This window comes from Muntiacus reevesi, chromosome 2 (assembly GCF_963930625.1).
Source record: "Muntiacus reevesi chromosome 2, mMunRee1.1, whole genome shotgun sequence".
NCBI lineage: Eukaryota > Metazoa > Chordata > Mammalia > Artiodactyla > Cervidae > Muntiacus > Muntiacus reevesi.
In genome coordinates, this window is record NC_089250.1 from 155891024 (window position 1) to 155913710 (window position 22687).

Genomic DNA, 22687 nt, shown 5'->3' on the forward strand with positions numbered 1-22687 from the left:
GTGACTAGAGCAGAGGGCCAGAGGCAAAGTCCAGAGGGATCAACCCAGGAGCACCCATGAGGTCAGCTCTTCTAAAGACTTCTGAATAATGGAGTTGGGGATTTTTCTGGGATGAAGAGAAAGACTTAGCTCTAATTTTGTGAGTTTGGAAAGGAAGCAGAAAACAGTGACAAGGGCCAAAGCTGCAGAAACACAGGAAATGCAGTTAGAAGACAATAGTCAGTACAATTATCAGAGATGGAAATTTTTTTTTCTTTAGTTCTTTGAATGTTGATTTATTAATTAATTTATTTATTTTAATTGGAGGCTAATTACTTTAGAATATTGTAGTGTTTTTTGCCATACATTGATATGAATCAGCCACAGGTGTACATGTGTTCCCATCCTGAACCCCCCTCCCACCTCCCTCCCCATCCCATCCCTCAGGGTCATCCCAGTGCATCAGCCCCGAGCACCCGGTCTCATGCATCGAACCTGGACTGGAGATCTATTTCACATATGATAATATACACGCTTCAATGCTATTCTCTCAAATCATCCCACCCTCGCCTTCTCCCACAGAGTCCAAAAGACTGTTCTTTTCATCTGTGTCTCTTTTGCTGTCTCGCCAGAGAGGGAAAAATTTAAAACTGTTTCTTCCCTTTCACATATCTGTAGTTTTATTTGTTGGTGCTGTGATAATCCAGCCTTGGAGCAATACTTTCGGAGTTTCCACATCAGTCCACGCTAGAGAACTGAAAAAGCAAAGTTTTGCTTCAAATCATCTTTCTCTCTGAGTCAGCAGCGAATTCCTGTGTGCAACACGTTTTAATAATTGCATGATATAATTATGACATAACTCTTGCAGATGGAAAATTTATTATTTTTTATAAGTATCCTGATCCTGGTTCTGTCACTAGCAAGCTTATGATGTGGGCAACCTCTCTGAACTTCAGATTCTTTATCTATAACATGAGCAGAGGGATTAGTTGTGAAGGCTCCTCCACATCTATCACTGTTTCATTGTATTTCAGGAATAACTTGCAAAAACTTAACTGTATAAATAAGACAAATTAGAGAGTAATTTATTTGCCTTACTAAAGGATTTTTCATTTCTCAAGTGATTCACAATTGAATTCCTTCAAAAAGTATTTTATCTTTGGGTCTACAATGACTTAGTTGGCCCTGACATTTCAGAAATATGGGTATTAAAGAAAGAATAGGACACCCTGTCTTAGTCTGTTTCAGTTGCTGTAACAAAATACCACAGGCTGAATAGCTTACGAACAACAGAAATTTATTCCTCTCAGAACTGGAGGCTAGAAGGCCAAGAACAGTGCCAGGATGGTTGGGTTCTAGTCAAAGCCTTCTTTGGGTTACAGACGGCAATTTCTGTGTCCTCACTTGGTGGCAAAGGCCAGGAAGCTGTCTGGCCAGCTTTACAAGGGTACTAACCCCAGGGCTCCACTTTTCAGATTTAAGCGCCTCCCAAAGGCCCCACCTCCTAACGCCATGACTTTGGGGATTAAGTTTCAACATATGAATTGGGGGACGTGTGCATATAGTGCATACACTGTAGCATAGCCATAGTGTAAATAGTATAATGGCCTGTTTAAAATATTCATGAATTCGGGATTCTGGCAGAAGTTACTAAATTACAATTATTCACTTGCACTTGCCTGGGGCCAGTATTTCTTAAACCAAGAAAGTGTCCTTACCTGGTGAGATTTTATGGAGCATATTGAAGTCTCAGGCCCAGAGGAGAGCAAAGAGGAGAGGCCCGTTCTTGCCTGACGTCACATCCTGAAGATTCGCTCCTCTCTCTCAAGGCGTTGACAGTTTCATAGCAAATGTCTCTGGTGTGAAGAAAACTGTAGTTTCTCCTAAGCTATTTACACCTCAGCGCGCCTGTGTTCATTAGCCGGTCGCGTGAGAAGTCCTGGAGAGCAAGGCCTTGGAGGCCTCTGCTGGAGTCTCCAGGTTGAAGAAAGACAAATGTGGGGGCACGCGTGGGTGAGGGGTGACGTGGTATTGGGGTAACCACAATGTCGCTCCCGTATTAGACTAACTGACGGCCACACACCCGGTGGCTGGGCTTCCCAGTTGGCATTAGTGGTAAAGAACATGGCTACCAACGCAGAAGACAGAAGACACGAGGGTTAGATCCCTGGGTCGTGAAGATCCCCACCTAGAGGAGCAAATGGGAACCCGAACCAAGATCTTCGCCTGCAGAATACCAGAGGAGGAGCCTGGCGGGTTACAGTTCACGGGGTCGCAAAGAGTCGGACACAGCCGTGCGACTCAGCAGGCACGCGCGCACCCAGTGGCTGACACGTGGTGGCGCTCAATAGACAGTCCATGAATGATTCTAGAGCCACATCCAAGCCTGCAGGAGGTGTTAGGCTGTGGGAACGCGCCCTGCAGAAAGGCGCCCCGCGGAGTGTAACCAAGCTCTGGGAGCTGGAGCCCACGGCGGCTCCCACCGCCCGCCCTCGGTAAACTCGTGCAGGTGCGGGCGCCCCGTCCCGCAAGGGACCCGACCCGCACCCGGTGGGGTCAGGATCTGGCTGGGCAGCAGCCTTCGGGCTTTGGAAACTGGGTCCCGGAGCTGATGCGGAGGCCGAAGTCGAGCTCTAGACAGAGGGCAGCAGCTAAAGGGCAGGAGCGGGGACTCTGACGAGCGCCCCATGATCCGCCGCCCCTGGGAAGTCTGCCGGGCGCGCTCTCAGTTCAGCGCGGCTGGGGACACTGCGTGCGGCGGGCTTGCGGAGCGGAGCGCGCTCTTCGGGTCACTGGGAGCGCGGTCGATTCTGCAAAATTTTCTTGGGGGAACGGCGCGCGCGGCGGCGGGATCCCTTTAGAGCTGTGCAAACTTTGCCCAGCACGCTCTCTGGTGCGCGCCACCAGCTTTGCCCCAGGCGCCCTCCGGGGACTGCGGCCGCGACGCTCCGCCAGCGGCGCTGGGCGCGCTCTCCCCGACAGGGCGCGCGGAGACGCGGGGGTCCTGCGCGCGGCCGACGGTACGGAGCGCCGGGTCCCGAGTCGGAGGCGGCGCCCGCAGCCCCGCCCGGTCCGGGTCTAGCCCCGGGCGACTCCTCCCCCGGTTACGCTGGAGCTTTTAGTTTCGATTTGGTTCTGGCGGCCGCAGACCCTCGCAGCTGAGCGACGGAGACGTACGCCATCTCCGGCCGTCCGGTCGCCGTGGGAACGGTAACTTCGGCCCCCGTCTCCGCCGGGCGTTTCTCCCGTGGGCCGCCGCGCTTCCTTCCCCCGCTTTCCTCCCTTCCCGCCTGGCTGCCGGCTCCGGTGTTGTCCAGAGCGCGGTCGTTGGGGGCCGGGTTCCTTCGGGCGAAGCAGTAAAACTTGAGAAAGAAGGCTCTCCCCACCCCCGTATCACCAACTTTGCTCACTTTGCCCTCCCTTCCCGTGTAGCCCCCGGGCTCGGGACACTCGGTGCTATTGAGATTCGGAAAATGAGGGGTGGACCTGGGAGGGCGGGAGAGGGGGACCTGGAAGGGGAGAAGGCGGATACCTGGGAGGGCGGGAGGTGCTTGTTCTCTCGTCTGGCTAACACAAGGCTTCCCGTGTCTGACAGCCCAGGGTTCCAGCCCCAGCGTCCCGCCTGTCAGCTGTGGGGCCTGACCCTCTCTCTGCCTGTCTGTGAAATGGGTCTGGTGGTGGGCCGGGAGGGTGAATGAGGGGAATGCAGTGCGCAGCAGTGCCTCTGTCTGGGCTTAGCACACTACAGGTGAGCGTAAGCCGCTGACATCCCGCGGGGCTCTGGATTCCTTGAGGAAGTGGAGAAAGGCAGGACTCTCGTCTGCAACCCTTCACCTTTGTATGCAAGCTTGCCTTTTATGGGGCAGTAAAATCGTTTGCGAGAGGTTCTGAGTAATCCCCGGGCCTTTTCCCTTGAACTCCTGGGCTGGCCAAGGACGTGGCCCTAACTTTTGTTTATTACAGGCTAATTATTCCTTTAGGGTCTTATAACCTGATGGCCATCCAGGTCGCCAGCCACTGCCTGGTCTCATAGTTCCCTTCTGCCTCCTGTTAGCTGTGTGGCTTTGGGCAGGGTATTTAACCTCTCTGAAAAAACCAGAGTTTCTTCTGTAATAGGCTCCAGCTTCCCGGCAGTGCTGTGAGCATCACGGGACAGTGGAGTACTTCAGGACCCAGCAGAACCCCCCGCCACCCTCAGGTGCTGGAGGTGAGCGGTGGAGGTGCTCTGGGGGCCTTCTTTTTGAGCCTTTTAGAAAAATTGTCTTCACTGGGGCTAGGGTGAGGCACAAGTTGTATTATGTCACTTTTCAGGGGAAACAGCTGCAATGAAATTCAGATGATAGCTGGGAAGTGATTTCCTATCACATATGTATGAGTCACTTAAACATGTGTAGAAATAATCACTAGGGTAAGTTTTTTTCAATCTTCACAAAAGCTGTTTAAAATATTAATGTGATTTTTTTTCATGCTTTATAGCATTCTTTTTTAATTAAAAAAAATTTTTTAGCACCAAAAACATTTTGTATTAGGGTGTAGCCAATTAACAATGTTGTGATAGTCTCAGGTGAACAGACTCAGCCATGCATATACATGTCTCTATTCTTTTTAAATACCAGTGGGAGTTGACAGTAGAGTGTTGTCTTAGTCTTGAGTTCTCCAGACAGTGGTGATAATAGGGAGTCTTTATCGAACATTTAGACACGTGAGATTAGAACATTTAGCGTCTTACATGCATTGTTCCATTCATCCTCACAGCCGTGTGTGACTTAGGCTTCGCTGTTTTCCCATTTTACAGATGAGAAAACTGAGGCTTGGAGACATTGAGTACTTTGTTCAAGTGCGTGCATGTGTGCTAAGTCGTTTCAGTCGTGTCTGACTCTTTGCAATCCTATGGACCATAGCCTGCCAGGCTTTTCTGTCCATGGGATTCTCTAGGCAAGAATTACTGGAGTGGGTTGCCATGCCCTCCTCCAGGACTTTGTTCAAGGTCCCATGGCTGATATAGGTGGAAGTGCTGATTTACATGCCTGGCCTGCAGTTCGCCGTGACTAGGCTCTCAGCCACCTTCCTGAATCCCTTAGATTCCGTTGTCTGTCCCATGCCAACAATTTAGTCAGGGCCCTGAAGGATTCAAAATGTTTAAGTACATTTCAGTTGTGACATTAATAAAGAAATAGTTATTGAGTGCCTGTTGTATACCTGGCACTTTTCTATGACTGAGACAAAAAAAAAATGATGATTAAGATAACTTCTCAAACTACAAATAAGAGTCCTAGTGGATAATAGTAAGAGTAATAATAATAACTGAGTACTTACAGAGAGTGCCTGGCATTGCTAATGCTGTATGTGTATTAAATATTAATTTATTAAAAAGAAGATAGATATGTTTGACAATTGAATAAGCGATATATTCCCCCAAATGACTGACTGGTCTTTGCAGCCTTAGCATTACAGCAGGAATGAATACAAGAAAATGACACCAAACATGCTCTCTCCAGGCATAGCTGACCGAGATAGGCCTGGATTATCTTGGACTTCAAAGAGAAGCATAAATAAAAGGTCAACACCAAGCCTTGGCTTAACTGAAATGATGGGACCAAGAACAGGCACCCTACTCGGTCACCACTCTCATTCTGGGTGAACTTTACTTCAACCAGAAATTAAAGCAAGCTTCAGAGGAATAAGACAGTCACTGAATGTTTAGCCTTACAGATACAAGAATGATCCATCTTACTGCCTCATTTTAGACACACATTCTAACGTTGTTAGAAGGGTCTCTCAGTGCCCCCCTAGACAAGTGTTCAGCCTCAGCCCAGAAAAATGCTATAGGTTTCAAACAGAAGACCCTCCTGGCTTAGAGTTTGCAAAGAAAGCTCTGGAGATCTTCCTACCTCTGAGCTGTGGAAATCAGCCTGTCACTTAAGTCCAACGCCCCTTTCAAGTGTCAGGAAGGGATGAGGGGTTTAAGTTGCTCCCCTCTGTCGATGGAGCGTTTCTGGTGTTTGAAGGGTATGCATTTTGCTGCCTCCCTCACTTCCACCCTCTCTGCTTCCCCTTTTCAGACCTCAGGTCAAGAGTGAAAGTATAAAAGTGCTATTCGCTCAGTTGTGTCCAACTCTTTGCGACCCGATGGGCTATAGTCCTCCAGGCTCTTCTGTCCTTGGGATTCTTCAGGCGAGAATACTGCAGTGGGTTGCCATTTCCTTCTTCAGGGGATCTTCCCGACCCAGGGGACGAACCCGGGTCTCCTGCACTACAGGCCAACTCTTCACCTTCTGAACCACCAGGAATACCAGGTCAAGAGAACTCTCCCTAATTCCTTTGGGGCTTGGTCAGGTCCCTGCTCTGACCACAAGTGGCTCTGATCATGGTTGTCAACGTTCATGCTATGTGCCTTTCTCTCAGCAAGACAGGGCCAGGTCAGGTGTCTCCCAGACTCCTAGTACACACCTGGTGCATTGAAGTTCCAGGAACTTGTATCTGCATATTGATATATGGATATGATGATCTATATAACGGTCACATTGTTTTATCATCATACATCCTAGTTTCAGTCTTTAAGATTAGCCTTAGCATTAATATACGATTCTTTCTTTTTTCACTCTGTTTGACAATCTCTAGGACAAAAGACTTGAGGCTTCAACACCACATGTCAAAGTTATGTGTCTTTTTCTGGTGGATTTTGTATAACATTAACTGGTTAATTTTGAAAATATCTCCGTGCTTTACTAATAATGATCCACAAGTAACTGAGTCTGTGTGAAGCAGATGAAATAAAAATGATTGTGTGTTTTCTACATGTCTATACTTAACATTCATTTCCTCTGGATATGGGTTATCTCTATTTTTAAGAAACGGTTTGGGTCCTAATCTGAAAAATCTTACTGCCTCCCATTCGGAAACAGTTTGGTGTCTGTGGTGGGGTGTTGATTGTGTGTTGAGGAACAAGATGGCCATCAGACTTCTCACTGTCTTTGTAGAGATCTGGTCATGGAACCTACTCTCCCTGTCCCTTCTCACTGCCCAGCTGACCCCTAAATAAGCTGCAAGGTGACAGGGTAATACCACTCAGGGCTCCAAGGTCAGCACTTTGCCATCTTGGACGCCTCCCCCTATCTAGATTCCTTCTGCCCGCTCCAAAAGTCATTGCTTGTGCTCTGGGGCACAGTCAGATAGATGCCTTATTTTCCAACTGCGTGAAAACCTCTGGGGGTGAGACTGATAGGAGTACAGACCTGCAGCTGCCACCTGTGACCCCAAGATCACTGAGATAGAAACCAGCACGAACAGAGTCTGGGGAGGTCTCGCTTTGTTGCAAAAGGCCACGCCCTTTACAGGAAAGGACACAGGGCTTGCTTTAGGAGAAAGGACTCTAGTATAGGCTCTGCTTCTGACCAGCTGTGTCACTTTTAGCTAATTCTCTTCGTTTGGGGTGTTTGTTTCTTCCAGCTTCCCATTCAATTAATATTTGTTTAGCAAATATTTTATGAGTGCCAGGCACCCCTGTCATGATGAACTTACATTGTCATGTTTGATAATGTCAAACAATAAGAGTGCTGATAATCAAGACAAATACAAGGACTGTAAAAAGACTGGGGGAAGGGAAGGAGCTGGGGAGGTAAGTATAATCAGGGAGGACCTCCCAGCAGAGGTACCAGTGAACCGAATTCTGAAGATGGAGATCTAGCCATCTGGCCAAAGATGGCTTGTCCAGCAAAGGTTTGGGTGATGACTTCCAGACTGAAAGAACCATAAGCCCTGATGGAGCCTGAAATGAGCATGGTGGGCCTAGGGATGCTCAGAGCCTGGGAGGCTGAATGGTATGTTGGTGAGGGCTGGGCTCTGAGTGTTGTTGCTGGCTTCAGTTCTGAGTTTGGCTTACCAGTTACTTAGCCTGGGGCCAGTTACTACCTTTTTCTAACCTCATGTTCCTCATCTGTCAAAGGCAGTGATCATAGGGCTGATCTAATAGTATTTGAATGCGCGTGTGCTATGTTGCTTCAGTTGTATCTGACACTTTATGACCCTGTGGACTGTAGCCCCACCAGGCTGCTCTGTCCATGGGATTTTCCAGGCAGGAATACTGAGGTGGGTTGCCATGCCCTCCTCCAGGGGATCTTCTCAACCCAGGGATCCAACCCCCATCTCTTATGTCTCCTGCACTGGTAGAGAGGTTCTTTACCACTGGAATCACCTGGGAGATCCCAACATCATTTGGGAGAGTATTAAATAAGATAATACTTACAACGTGATTAGCTCGGCAAATAATAAATTATTTTTATTATCATTAATTTTGCTTCTTAAAGTAGGTGAGTAGGAGATCCTATTGTTGTTTTGTTGCTTAGTTATGTCTGACTCTATGGCAGTCCATGGACTGTAGCTCACCAGGCTCCTCTGTCCCTGGGATTTCCCAGGCAAGGATACTGGAGTGGGTTTCCATTTCCTCCTCCAGGGAATCTTCCCAATCCAGGGATCAAGCCCCTTGTCTCCTGCTTTGGCAGGTGGATCATTTATCTCTTGTACCACCTAGGAAGTCCCAGGGGATCCTGTTGGCTAGTAATTACCCTAGATCAGGGGTTAGCAAACCTGTTTTTAAAGGGCCAGGTGATAAAATATTTTAGGCCCTTCAGGCCACATGATGTCTGTCACAGTCATTCAACTATGGTTGTGGTGGGAAAGTAGCCACAGACAATATGTAAATGACTGTGTTCCAGTAAAACTTTATTTACAAAAACAGGTGGCGAGTACATAGAGTGAGATTTTTAGCACTGAACACCTGTATGTAGGAAAGAAGTAAAGGTCACAAATCAGTAACTTCAGCTTCAGCCTTACAAAATTAGAAAAATCATCTGGAACAGAGAGCTTTATACTCCAGGTTGCTGCTGTTTTTATTTTATTTATTTATTTTTTGGCTGTACTGGGTCTTCATTGCTGTGCACAGGTTTTCTCTAGTTGTGGCCAGCAGGCTTCTGATTGCGGTGGCTTTTTTTGTTGCAGCGCACAGGCTCTGGCGCACAGGAGCGTCTGTATTTTAGGCACCGAGGCTCTGCAATTGTGGCTCCCAGGCTTTAGAACACAGCTCAATAGTTGTGGTACACAGGCTTAGTTGCTCTGCGGCATGTGATATCTTCCTGGACCAGGGATCAAACCCGTGTCTCCTGCATTGGCAGGCGGTTTCTTAACCAAGGAGCCTCCAGGGAAGTCCCTGTTTGTTGAACTGGGCTTGAGGGATGCCAAGCAAAGGATGAACATCTTATAACCTGTCAGGAATTCGGGGGGAGTTTCTTGTTATTACAGACCTTGATGAACCTTCCACAGTTTCTCCTACACAGTGAACATTTAACAAAATCATGAATGCTGGATTAGAAGCTCCCAGAGGGACGAGGACTTTGCTTTCTTTGCAGCTGTGTATCCAGACTCTGGAGGGAAGCCTGAAGTAGAGCTGGCACTCGAGCATTTGAATGAATTATTGGACGGCAGCCCCGGAGCCCAGATAGGCAGTACTGATCATCTCTAGGCTTAATTAAAAACTATGTCACTGAATGAGTGTTATTTAAAACATCTTGAGGCCAGTGATACCACTGGGTACCAATTTTCTGGTTGGTTTTTTCCCTTCCAGATGGCAGATGATCAAGGCCATATTGTGGAGCAGGGGCCTGAGGATCCCGAAAACAATGATACAGTTGATGCAAAGCCAGACCGGTCCTCTTTTGTCTCATCGATCTTCAGGTAAGTTTCCTTTCTCACTGAGTTAAAGAGGAACCCTGGGTCACTTCAGCCTGTCATGCCTCTGTCATCTCCACTCACCCATGCGAAAGGGGGCCTTCAGGGGAGGAAGTCTGTCCTGTGCGTGGGAGATTTGTGCAGAATCCTGCCTGGTGTGTATGACAACACTGGGGTCCCCCTCTGCACTCCTCTGTCTCTAGGGTAAGCCCAGGTGTGGGGGAGCCAGGCTCCCCATCAGAGGTAAACTGCGTCCGGGCTCTTTTGGGAAAGAGCATGGGCTACTGCTTCTGCCAGTTGGGACCAGGCTTGGCTGAAAAGCCAAACTGGGGACCATGGGATAGGAGATTTTAGGTAGCACTCTACTGATTCTTACCGTTTCCTTTTCATTTTTTCACTTCTTAAATCCTGAGCTTTATATTTAATAATAGCAGCTTCCTTTATTAAGCCTTGGTATGCAAGCTCAGTATTGCATGTAATCCTCACAACCCCAGTAGCTGGTTCTGTTGTTACCATCACTTAACAGGTCGGTAAACTGAGGCATTATGAGGTTTAGTAGCCTGCCTTTGTGATGGTAGTGAATAAATGGTAGAGCTGAGATTAGAATCCAAGCAGTACCAGCACTGCTCACTTAACAGCCCTGCTGTGCTTTCTATTTAAAAGTAGGGCTGCAGGGAAGTGGAGGAGCCCCTGACCTCCCCTCCTGAACATTGGTCATGGAGAGGGAGTGAGTGGGGCTCCCTGGCAAGAGGCAGAGGTGGTCTATGGTCAGAAACATCAGCCTTCTTGCTAGCTCCTGAACCAAGCCCCATGTTGGAGAGACAGCAAGGCGGATAAAGTCTGAGGTTAGGGAGTGCTCCCCAGCAGTGCTCAGGAAGGGAATTGCTGATGACGAGGGACATGCTGGCCCTCTGCAACATCCTACAGACAACCTTGGGTCACATCATCCCAGACAAGGCTCAGAAAAGTAGGAAGACCTCAGCATCCTAGATCTGCATTCCATTGGCACTGGTTGCCATTTGGGGCCAAAGATATCCCATGAGATGACCAGAAACTACAGCTCCAATTGCTGAAAACTTTTCAAAGTCATGAGGTCATGTGGTCCAGGCTAACCATTCCCCAGTGCAGTGGCCTTCAAATTTTTCTGCTCACATACCCCCCAAATAATGTAAAACTAAGACATACCCCCCTCATACACTTTAAGGTAACATACAAATTTCTTGTCAAAATAGTTGCAAAGGATGTAATAGTATTTCTGTTTTCCCATCTCTCTTGGGTATTCAGGTTAAGTAAGTTGCCTCTAAGTAAAAGGGGAACTGGAATCGTGTATAGTCATTTCATAAGTCTTAGTAAAGCCTTTTGTTATACTTCCCAGAAATTATGAAAATGAAAAGGGTATTGTCAAGACTAACATTTAAAAATCATCCCTTTAAGTGTATGGAGTCTGATTCTTTAGTAATTTAACCCATTAGAAATGTTCATGAACAAGCTGTCCTGTAACATCTATAATTTTTATGTTGTTTCTTTTTCCCCGAACCCCTTTTTTGATTGTTTCTCTCCACAGTACTTTATTCTGATATAATAGACTTATTTGCTTGAAAGTCTTTTATTGATCACCTCATCATACGTCTCTTTAACATATATATGTATGCATATGTACATATGCAGAAGTTTGAAGATTTTTCCAGGTTTTATGAGTATTAAAAGAAATTTCTCCTAAACTAAGTTATTGTTTTTTATTCACAGTTGACACAAGCAAATATATGTTGATAAATTGTTAGTGCTGTTAAATCATTTTTCGTAGAAATAATTATCAAATATGGGAGGGGAGGGCATTTAAGAAGTTAGTTTGTGAGTAAATGGACAAATAATACTTTTTGCTAGAATAAGAAAGAGTTTAGTATCATCGTTTTTTCTTGTCTTTCATTTTTAGAGATAAAAGTGCTGAGATATGGTGAATAAGTACATGGAATGGCAGGAGTTTTGTTATTATAATGTCACTTAATTCTTTCAATTCCTTCTCAGTTCTGTGCCAAAAATGACAACTCAATTATTTCCTTCTTCAGTTGTATTGAAAATAAAGAATTGGAAATTACCTGACTTACAAAACAAATTGTTATTCAACCCTTGAGACCTTTAATTTTTTTCAGTTTCTGGGAAGTACACCAAAAAAGACTTTATTAAAACTCCTCAAATAACTTTTAATTAAACCTGTTTCTGTTTTACTTAAAGGCAACTTGTTTAACCCAAAATGCTCCAATAGAGATAAGATAATTAAAATCGCATTAATAAGTATTTTTCAGTATCCTTTTGATGAGATGCTTTTAAGCTGTCTGCTATTTATTTATTTTTGAAAACTGATCCTTTCTCCTCATAACCTACTCTTCTTTGTTCTCCACATGAGTTATTGACACTGTCCTTCAGCAGTCACCCAAGTCAGATGGAAAGGAGGAAAGAAGGGAAGGGCACAAAAGCCAGTGCTGGGCTTTATTTATTCACGTATTTGTGATTAAGTGTTTGCTTTGCTCTCCAAGTGATAGAGTCTTTGGGAATAGTTAGGGTGTTAAAGTTCTTAAAGGAGAGTCACACCACTCTCATTTCATCCTATCACGTGTGTTTTTTAAAATATTTTTTGATATATAATTGGATCTAAACAGCCCCGTGTGGCCCCATATTGCCCTATTTCTGATGCCATCCTTCACCCTGATCAGACTCTTGTAGAAGTATTCATAACGAGCCCCTACCTTCTCCTTGAGTACACCACAATGCGAGTCAGGGAGTCTCATGGACACCGATGTTTGACTGGTCCTTTGTTAGATGATGTGGCAGTTTCTATGTCTTCTAAGATTCAGGGTGGGTGTGAAGTCCACCCTTCTTTTCTGTCAGCAAGATGGGAGTTCGTAGAGGGGCGGTGGTATCATACTTAGGCAGACCACTTTTAGGAAAAATACAAATGGAAATTGAGGGTCTGGCAATTCATTCACTTAAAAATGTCTGCATCCCTCAGAAAGTTTGAGTACCCTGGTTAGAGACCGCTGACTAGAAGACCCACCATCTTGCAAAAAATAGGTGTGGTCTTTGATGTGGGGTTTTTTTACCCCCATAAATTCTTTGGCAAGGTAAATAAGCCTGTATATAATCTATATTCTGGTCCACTATACCTTTTTTATGTATTAGTTTCTCAGTTTTTGCAACCCCATGTAGCCCACCAGGCTCCTCTGTCCATGGAATTCTCCAGGCAAGAATACTGGAGTGGAAAAAAAAAAACTGGAGTGAGTAACCATTCCCTGGTTCCAGGGCATCTTACCTTCTTTATAGTGTGGCTGATATTAGGCTTCATATTGTCAAAATAAGTAGTAAGTACCCTTGCAAAATATTTAAATTCAATTCCATCTTCTGAACTGCTTATTTTAGTTGTATGAATTAATCCATAATTGTTGACTTACTAAACAGTATTTGAGCTACATTAAATGTCAATTTAATGTTGTCTTCATCCAGGTTGTGAAATATTAGTTGCTTATTTTCTCTGCCTTCACTCAGATCTGACCTATACCCACGTTAGATAGTATACCAGCCACCTACCAAACAGACAATTAAAATTCAATCAAAATGCATGACAAACCCTTAAAATTTAGATTTTTTTCCTCCCTTTTTTTTTGTTTGATTTTTTTGCTTTTTAGCTTTAGAAGAATAGAAGTTTCTTTCATCTAGTAAAGTATCTTTAAAATTTTAACCACTTGAGATACCATTTTGGTCACTAATTAATTATTTCATTTGTTCATTAATTTTTTAAATTTATTATTTATTTTTGGCTGTGCTGGGTCTCCTTTGGGAGGTAGATTTGGTTGCAGTGTGTGGTTTTCTCATTGCAGTGGCTTCTCCCGTTGTGGAGCACAGACTCTAGGCGCGTGGGCTTCAGTAGTTGTGGCACGCGAGCTCTGTTACTCCACCACGTGTGGAATCTTCCCGGACCAGGGATCAAACCAGTGTCCCCTGCATTGGCAGACAGATTCTTATCCACTGAGCCACCAGGGAAGTCCCATTCAGTAAATGTTTACGGAGTGACTGAGAGAACGTAAGTCCCTTGCAGCAAGTCCCATAGTTGACTAGTGGCAGAGCCAGGATTTGAACTACTCACCTGCCTCTCAAACTGAGCTCTAAACCACCACTCTCAGTTGCTGCCTTATGTGCCAGGTCCTGTGTTGGGCGCTGGGTTTGCAGCCGGCAAGCAGACCAACATGATCAGTGTGGTCTCTGCCTCAGACACTCACACTCTGGTAGGGAAACCATACATGGAACCAGTAACTGAAGTGTGACGTTGTCAGGAGTGGGCAGAGCAGAGATGGGGGGAGATGGGCCGAGCCGGATTTTAGAAGGACTTGTCTACAGGTCACAGAAAGGATCTGGAATTGGTTCTAAGGATGGGGAGGTCACTAAAGGGTTTAAGCCATAGAGTGACTTGATTGATGATACCTACAGAAACCCACAAGATCACCCAAGCTGCAGCACAGAGGAGGATGCTCTGAAGAGGGGTTTGTGGGGATAGGAAGTGGGTTAGGAGCTCCCCAGGCAGAGTGGACGGTGTAGATGGAGCGGGATGGGGGCCTCCAGAGCTTCTGAGAGGTAGAAGTTGTCAAATTTTGACCAAGTGGAAGGAGAAGCCAGAGAAGAGATTGACAAGAGGACAGTGACACCTGGATCCCAGGGAGTGTTGAAGGCGGCTCGTGCCCACTGAGCCCTCTAGCTCAGCAAAGGGGTCAAGCCCTTTCTATTTCCAGTGTCGCAGTGATAGCACTGCAGCTTTTGCTGCCTTTCAGTTCCTCCCTGACCGTGCCTGCTGCCTGTGGCTTTGCTGACCAAAACCTCGTGAGAAACCTAGATGGTGTCAGAGACCTCGAATATGATGGGGTGAAACTCCAAGTGTGATTAAGACAGGATGATCTAAGCAAAGAGGGAGTGTCCTTGTCACACCTGGACTATGGACATTCCACACTGACCGTCTGTGCTCTATGATTCTGACTGGGGTTGTAATTCTATAACTGGGGTGATCTGAACACAGCACTAGATGCTGGTTGTTTCCTGCAAGTCTGACAGGTGTGTGGCAGCCCCTCCGTGGTTCCCTCTGCGGAGTGTGGGGAACTTTGCATCCCTCACACCAGAGGGGTGGGTGCAGCCTGTGGTGTGGGAGTGTTGCTGCTCTGGGTGCCCCCCGCAGCTGATGGCAGGCACCTTCCCCCTCCTGTCCCATCCCCAGCTCCCTTCTCTAGGTGTCAGAATTGCAGGAAGGTAAGGCAGTGGACTCGATGGACATGAGTTTGAGCAAGCTCCGGGAGTTGGTGATGGACCGGGAAGCCTGGCGTTCTGCAGTCCGTGGGGTCGCAAAGAGTCGGACACGACTGAGCGACTGAACTGAGTTGAAGGCAGTGGAGGGGGCAGTAGCACCCCATCGGTCTCTAATTGAGGACCTTCACCCTCCACTGGAAACCCCAAAGACTCCGGGAAACAAAAAGACCCCTCTTTTCCCCCCAGAAGTCTGGCTGGGATGGATGCAGTGGCCTAGGTGGTCCCAGGCCCTTCAACTTGTCTTGGTTTTTTTTTTTTTTTTTTTTTTTTTTTTTTTGTCTCACTGCCACTAGATGGCATGACAGCATCGTTTTATTTCCATTTCATTGCATGCATGCTCAGTCATGTCTGACTCTTTGCAACCCCATGGACTACAGCCTGCCAGGCTCTTCTGTCCATGGGATTTTCCAGGCAAGCACACTAGAGTCGGTTGCCATTCCTCCTCCAGGGGAATCTTCCCAACCCAGGGATCGAATCCAGGTCTCTTGAACCATCGGGGAAGCCCATTTCATTGAACCCTGAGTAAGTGAAGTCACTCAGTCGTATCCAACTCTGCGGCCCCATGGACTGTAGCCTACCAGGCTCCTCTGTCCATGAGTAAACTAGAGACTATTCCTTAATTTGCATTTCTTAAAATACAAAACTTTATTAAAATATCTTCTACTTATCTAATTACTGAAGTACACTTGGAAAAGGCAGAGAACCTCAAAGTAAAAATATTTAGAATGTAAAATTTAAATTAGTAAAATGTTTGGACTTAGCAACTATATTCCAATAAACTTTTTTTTAATAAAAATAGAAAAAGTTCCATAAAAAATTGTTTTAAATGAGTTAGAAGTAAGTGCTGCATGCCCTCTGTTCTGTACCTGTTAATCTAACCAACTGTGGATTGAAAATATTGGGAGAGGGGGTTCCAGAAAGTTTCAAAAAGCAAAATGGATTTGCAGAGTGCCAGCAACTATTTACACAGCATTTATATTGTTTTAGGTATTATATAAGTAATCTAAGGATAATTTAAAGTATAAGGGTATGCCTTTATATACTTTATATACTATAAAGGGTATGCCTTTATATACTTTAAAAAGTATATAAAATAGGATATGCCTATTTTATATGCACACGGTGCTAAGCCGCTTCAGTCATGTTGGACTCTTTGCAACCTCCTGGATTGTAGCCCATCAGTTCCTCCGTCCATGGGATTGTCCAGGCAAGAATACTGGAGTGGGTTGCCATTCCCTTCTCCAGGGGATCTTCCCAACCAGGGATTGAATCCCCATCTCTCAGGTCTCTTGCTTTGGCAGGCAGGTTCTTTACCACTGGTCCACCTGGGAAGCCCTATATGCAAATACCACCCCGTTTTAAACACCATACTTGAGCATCCAAGGATTTTGGTATCCTCAAGGGTTCCAGAACCAATCGTCCTCAGATATGAAGGGACAACTGTGTGTGTACCATCTATGTTCATTATGAGCCATCATTTTTGAACAAGACTTCATGTCATCTGAGCACTGGAAGAAGGATCTCTCTTGATATTAACAGTAACCCTAGATCCTAGCCCAGGTTACCTGCCATCCGTGTTAACGATGTGGTCCCTGCTCTGGATATAAACTCAAGTTCTTAATGAATATCTCGGCACAGCTAAAGTAGCTAGTAACCGGGAATAACTGTTCACAGAACTGTAGAGTACTGGGAGCTGCATGAGGCTGGGAGAGGAAGGATGGGGGCAAGCTGGAGGAGGAGGGACTTGTCAGAGAATAGACAGGTTATCCGGGACTGGAAGAGCCTGCATGGCGGGGGTGGGAGGTGGAGCACAACGCCACAGGGGAGTGTGGTCAGGCCAGGCCACACAGCACAGGTCTCCTTGGAGGCCCTTGAACAGGCTGAGTTTTGTCCCAGTGGCACCGCTGGAAGCCAGGGCAGATACAGAACCAAGCCCTGCCCAGTAGCCTGGAAGATACCCCTTCCCAGCAACACTGCAGCTGAGAAATCAGAGACTGCTTTCTGAGTCTCTGCTCAAGGTCACTATTGAAGGAAATAAAAAATGCAGAAAACAGATTGCACAGGCTCTCAAACTTCCCCGGGGCCTTGGTGGAGCCGGGGGTGTCCCTGCCGAGGGGTGTGTTTATCCTTCCAGTTCCTGAGTGAGGAGGGCAGGAGAAAAGGCTTGTTTTCGAAGCTTGATAAAGTCCCTACTTTTGAGGCTCTGGCTCAGATCCCATGGGCTTTCCCCTCTGTGTCATCTCTGAGGCCCAACTTTCCTCCTTCCTGGAGTGTGTTTCATAAATAGCACTTGGTTGTAATTCTTCTTTCTCCTGGGCTGCAGCTTGAGTTACTCCACCAGTAAGTGTTATATGTAAACAGGTCCCTATTTTGTTTTTAAAAAGTGCTCTTTGTGTGGTTATAAGAAAGACCCAGGTGGCCTGCCTGTTCATTTGGAGGGGGTTGGGCGAATTGGAGAAAAGCAGAAACAAAGCAGACTTTAGCTTATTCCAAAGACTGTGTCCCTAATTAAGCAAAAGTCATTCAGTCATACTCGTTGAAACAAACCAGGTCCAAGCTCCCTAAAAGAAAAAGAACTTTAAAATATACCCAGGCAGTTTACTTTTTTTAGTAAAGGTAGCCTTCAAGTTCAGACCCTGGAATCCTGGAGGCCTATCTCCCAATTTTTTATATAAAGAATAATCATGGTTTAATGATGTAGTTGAAGCAGTGATGGTATTGCTTAAAATACCAGTGCAGTGCAAAGTTGGACAACTCAGGTTCAGATCCTGGCCCTGAGTCCCACTCTAGTTGAGTAGAGTGTGAGTAACTAGAGCAAATTTTTTGGCTTTCTTGAGCCTCAGTTTCCTCATCTGTGTGATAGAAATATCAATACCATCCACTGGGTTGTTGGTGAGAATTAAAGGACCTGATGAGGGAGAAATCTTAGAACCGTAATTTCAAACCAGAGAACTCCTTGAAAGGTAACTTGTGCAGTTCCCCTTCTGTAATGATCAAAGAATGTGAAGACCAGAGAGGTAAACTCCTCTATTCACAGTCACCCAGCAAGACCAAGACCCAGGTCTAACTTGGGGTCATTGCATCAAGTGCCATCCGCAAGTGCAGTGGCATCGAGCTATTCAACCATATTAATCCACCAGCGGGGCGGTTTTTTTTCTTCCACCCAAGTGGGTCAGCAAATTTAATTCTTCATTGAAACTGCTCCCTTTCTGCTTCACTTCAGCTGAGGGATGGTATACAGACAGCATTTCAACAGGGCTAGCGATGGGCTTTCTGATAAAGGGGGCCATGTGACCATTTCAGGAGCAGTGAGCCACACCTCTGAAACATGATCAGGCAGTCTAAAACTTTGAAGCCATAACTTCTACATGTATAGATGATTGCTCTTCTAGAAGAGAAATAACAAGCTATAAAGTTAGCAGGAAAAGTGAGGAAGGAGTTTGGGAGAGAATGGATACATGCACACGTATGGCCAAGCCTTTCGCGGTTCACCTGAAACTGTCACATTGTTCATTGGCTATACCCCAATACAAAATAAAAGGTTTTTAAAAAAGGGAGAAAGGGCGGTAAATAGTAATAGAACTTTTCAAACACCGTTAGCGTAGAAGTCCAGTAATAAAAAAGTCCTATGAGAATAAGACCCATTGTTTCCAAGGGAACTTGTAGTCACAGTAAGAAATGTGCATTATGGTCTTTTGCATGATCAAACCCCAGCTCACTGGTGCTTAGGGCTTTCTGTCTGGCCTACAGCTGGTAAGATGACTTTGTAAACTCCGCAGCTGAAAGTAGAAAAGGTAGATGAAGTGGTTGTGAGAGAATCAAAACAGAGTGTCTGAGCTGTTCTCAGTTCTGGAGCCTGCAGCCACAGTACAGATACCACTGGGTCTCCCACCTTGTTCTAGGCTATTTAAAGAGAATTCAGTCCTTCATTTCCCCTGAATGATTTTTTTTTTAAGTCGTTTATCAGTTTTTATTGCCAGAGGTCTCTATTCTTTTTTAAAGGAGGAAGTTGGAAATATGGAGGCTGATAATTCTTCTCCTTAGGCTGACTTTAAACTGACTTTCTTTCCCAATGTAAGTGTATATTTGCAAATGAAGTTTCAGAGAGGAAGGAATGGAGCCAGTTTTCTCTCCTTCATAAACCTGAGGATGGCAAGTGTTTAGGAGGTTTGCCCAGGAGAGCAGATGTTGTAACTCGACTTCATCAGCTTCACACCTTTCATTGACTGTGACCCTGAACCAGGAAATTGAGAACAGCACTGCTGAGCTGTTTGCTTAATAATCTGGGTTTTTATGTGTTCACCTCTTCCTCATTGCATTTGGAGGAGTGAGATAGGAAAAGTGTAGTCATTTCCTGAACCATTTGCTTTTTTCAGGACCCTTGAAAAAGGATTATATGCCTTATTTGAAAATTAAGATGTTTGGTATACCTCTATGGTCTTTTGTTTTATTACTTACAGTGCTATCTTGAGTATCTTGATAAGGAAAAAAAGTAACCTTAATGAATTTGAACTCTGATTGAACACACACTCACTTCCTACTTTCATTCACTTACATAAAATTTTACATGTTTTCGCAGTTCCTATGTGTGCTGTTTTGCCACCTTTTTGTGCATTTGGCACTTCGGTGGGTTGCCTACATCTGCATGCTCATCACTTTAAATAGCTGTGTAGTATTTTATTCTCCCTATCCTCTGTCCCCTGCTCGGCCATTGCCCCATCGTTTCTAGTTTCTCACTGTTAAAGATGGTGCTGCTGGCTGCCTCTTCGTGGAAGTGTGTGGGTTTTCCCTTGGGCCCCCAAGTTCCTGGAAAGTCACTTTTTCTCTAGGGAGCCGTCCGGGAACAGGGAGGAGGCAGCCACGTGGAGCCTGGGCATTTCTGCCAGTCAGCAGAGAAGGGGGAGGCCAGTGTGATGTTCCCAGCCCCAGTGTGAATGGTCCTATGGAAAAGTCCAGCGTGCAGCTCCCTGCTGATTCAGTCACAGGCCTTCAGGGCCGGGCGGACTGTGCCAGTCTCCTGCCCCTGCTGAGCTCCGAGCATGTTGAGTTTTTATTATTTCAGGGAAGAAGGAAACTCGCTGCCGGTCATCGCAGGGCGAAGCGTGGTTCTGATGCAGAGGGGGGTGCTTTCGGATGGAGACATGAGGTACCACCTTCACTCTTTCCCTTCCTCTCGGTCTTGTTCTGTGCCTTGGTGTGTCCCAACTGCTGGGGATGCCCTCTCCTTAAATCTTGAAACCATGAATGAATCATCGCAAAAATATTTAGACAAAGCAGCTATGAAAACCGGAGCTCTGGTTCCGATTGAAGCAGCCCTAGGGAATTGTGTGCCTGGTGGTGTGTTTACTTTCGTGTTGATGAATGTCTGCAAACAGAGCTACTGGGAATCCTATTCATGCAGACACTTTAGAAAATAAATAGGAGCGGGTTTGGGTGCTTATATATTCCCTTCCAAATATAGAAAGGTATAATTCACATTTTGAGCAGCCTAGGGGATCTGTAAGAAGATAAAACCTGTATTTATTCACTCCGGTGATGGGGAAAATTATACTTGTGCCGAGTGTATTATAAAAATTTATTGTGCGCCTTCTGAGGTTTTTTTACTTCTTTGTAAAGTAGGCACAGTATTTTTATCCTATAATGTTTTCTGGTATGAGTGACTGTGGATTTCTCAAGGAAGTCTTTTTGTATAAATAACCATCGGAGCTTGGTTGTAATTCTTTGTTTCTTGATGTTGCTGAAATGACTGAGTTAGCCGTGCACTGTGAAATTTGAGGTTGTAAAAAATGGCTCTCAATCTAAGAGGTTAGAATTATCTAGTTCCTTCCTGATAATCAATGCTGGCATTAGCTGTGTTCCTAGCAGAGGAACTTACCTAGCAGATGCTTACCGGAATGCATCTGGGAGTTGAAAATAGTGGTCCTTCCCCATATGATCGAGGAACTACATCCGCAGGCAACATGAAGGATGGTGAGGAAGCACCATAGTCAGCCAGCCTGCTTCTGTAAATTAGCTGCTCATTGTATCTGAGTGCACACTTGAACACACTTCAGCTAAGTCAGTCCTTCTGCTGGGCCTTCGTGGCTCTTGTGATCTTGCTTGTCTGGCCCCAATTAAGCATGGTGATTTTGTGGTCAGATTTGTTTTTTTTTAAATCTGCAGCCAATTGTGTAACACATGAGCTTTTAAGAGGATTTTGGAACTTTTAATTCACTGGTTTATCAGAGCCTTGCAGGGTTCAAAACCAGAATCCAGTGTTTCTCCTCGGCGCATTAATCTTGGCCAGTGTATTCAGAATGTAGAAAGGTCAAGTTAGAGGCTAAGTTTATCAGCACAAAATCAGCAAAGGGAGGGGACAGAATGGGGCCTGGGGAGGGTAGAATGGGAAGGCGTAGAATCTGGCTTTGAAAGTACCCTGGCTGGTCTTTATTTGTTACATCCTTCCATACCTCTCATTTGTACTTTGTAGAACAAATGTCGGTAATGATTATTAACAGACTTCTTAAAGCATTAAACACTATTAAAAAATATTAATGGAACAACAAGGCCCTAATGAAGAGCACAGGGGACTGTATTCAGTATCGTGTGATAAACCATAATGGGAGAACATATGAAAAAAAGAATCTATATATTCAGATATGTGTATCTGAATCACTTTGCTGCACGACATTGTAAATCAACTATAGTTCAAAAAAATAAAGTTTAAAAATGTATCAGTGATCCTTGTTCCCGGTGACTTGGGGGATATCTGAAGTGGTTCCTCCACCATTTATGCCATTTGTCAGATTCAGGAGAAAGGCTGGTTTCCATTGATCTGGACTGGAGCAAAGTGCAGGCGTCCACCTCTTGGGGTCTATGTAATAGCCGTTTTCACATGTGCTAGCATCTCTTGCAGAAAAGCTCAATGAACCTGAGAGGACAAGAACAGCCACTTTTAAAAAATCTTATCTTCGGGGGAAGATTGTCAGCTTTAGAAGTTTTTAATCTGGATCCTTGAAAGCTTCTTATCACCCTGTCCGTTCCCTCGCTGGCCCCCACCTTTGGAGAACCTGCGCTGCTGAGGTGTGGACCAGACCACGTTCATCTCTGTGCACTTGGCTGATGGATTAATACCATCTCTTTGGAGCTTTTGAGGGTCTTATGATTCTGTCCAGCAGCAGTTGTTTATCTAACAATCTGCTTGGCTCTGGCCATTGATCTCCAGACAGTAACTTTATGAGCTGCTAACGCTGGGATGGCAGAGCTCCCCTCCCCACACTGTGCTGATATGAGTGATGGGGCCACCAAGGCAATGCTGGAGACTCGCTCAAACGTTGTGCACACAAGGGCACATCAGGATGACCTTGCTTGCAAAGAGGCGTTTCCTGGAAGTGTCTTGGTTGTTGCTGTTAATTTCGGTTTAATGTTCAGCTCAGCTGTCACCTCTGTCACCTTGCAGATTTCGTGGAGAGCCATAAATCCCACACGTGACCCTAAATATAACCATACTGCTGACCCAGGGTGCCTTCTACAAGGCCATGGTCCCCGAGGCATATCTCGTGTGACCTTCTGGCCCAGAGCTAAGGGGCCCAAAGGCTGCAGCCCTGTGAAGAGTGGCATTTGATAGGGTGGATGAGCTGGTGCTTCCTACCTTGTTTAGGAG

General features: G+C 45.6%; 1 protein-coding gene across 1 annotated transcript in view; it reads left to right on the forward strand.

Moving 5' to 3' along the window:
- Positions 1-2974: 2974 nt before the first annotated feature.
- The window catches only part of CASP7 (caspase 7), a 40194-nt gene continuing 20481 nt past the window's right edge, over positions 2975-22687 (forward strand). Inside the window, exons 1-2 of the mRNA XM_065920121.1 lie at positions 2975-3189; positions 9599-9708. Of these exons, the coding sequence (XP_065776193.1) occupies positions 9599-9708 (110 nt within the window). The 5' untranslated portion in view covers positions 2975-3189. The remainder of the gene's footprint in view (positions 3190-9598; positions 9709-22687) is intronic.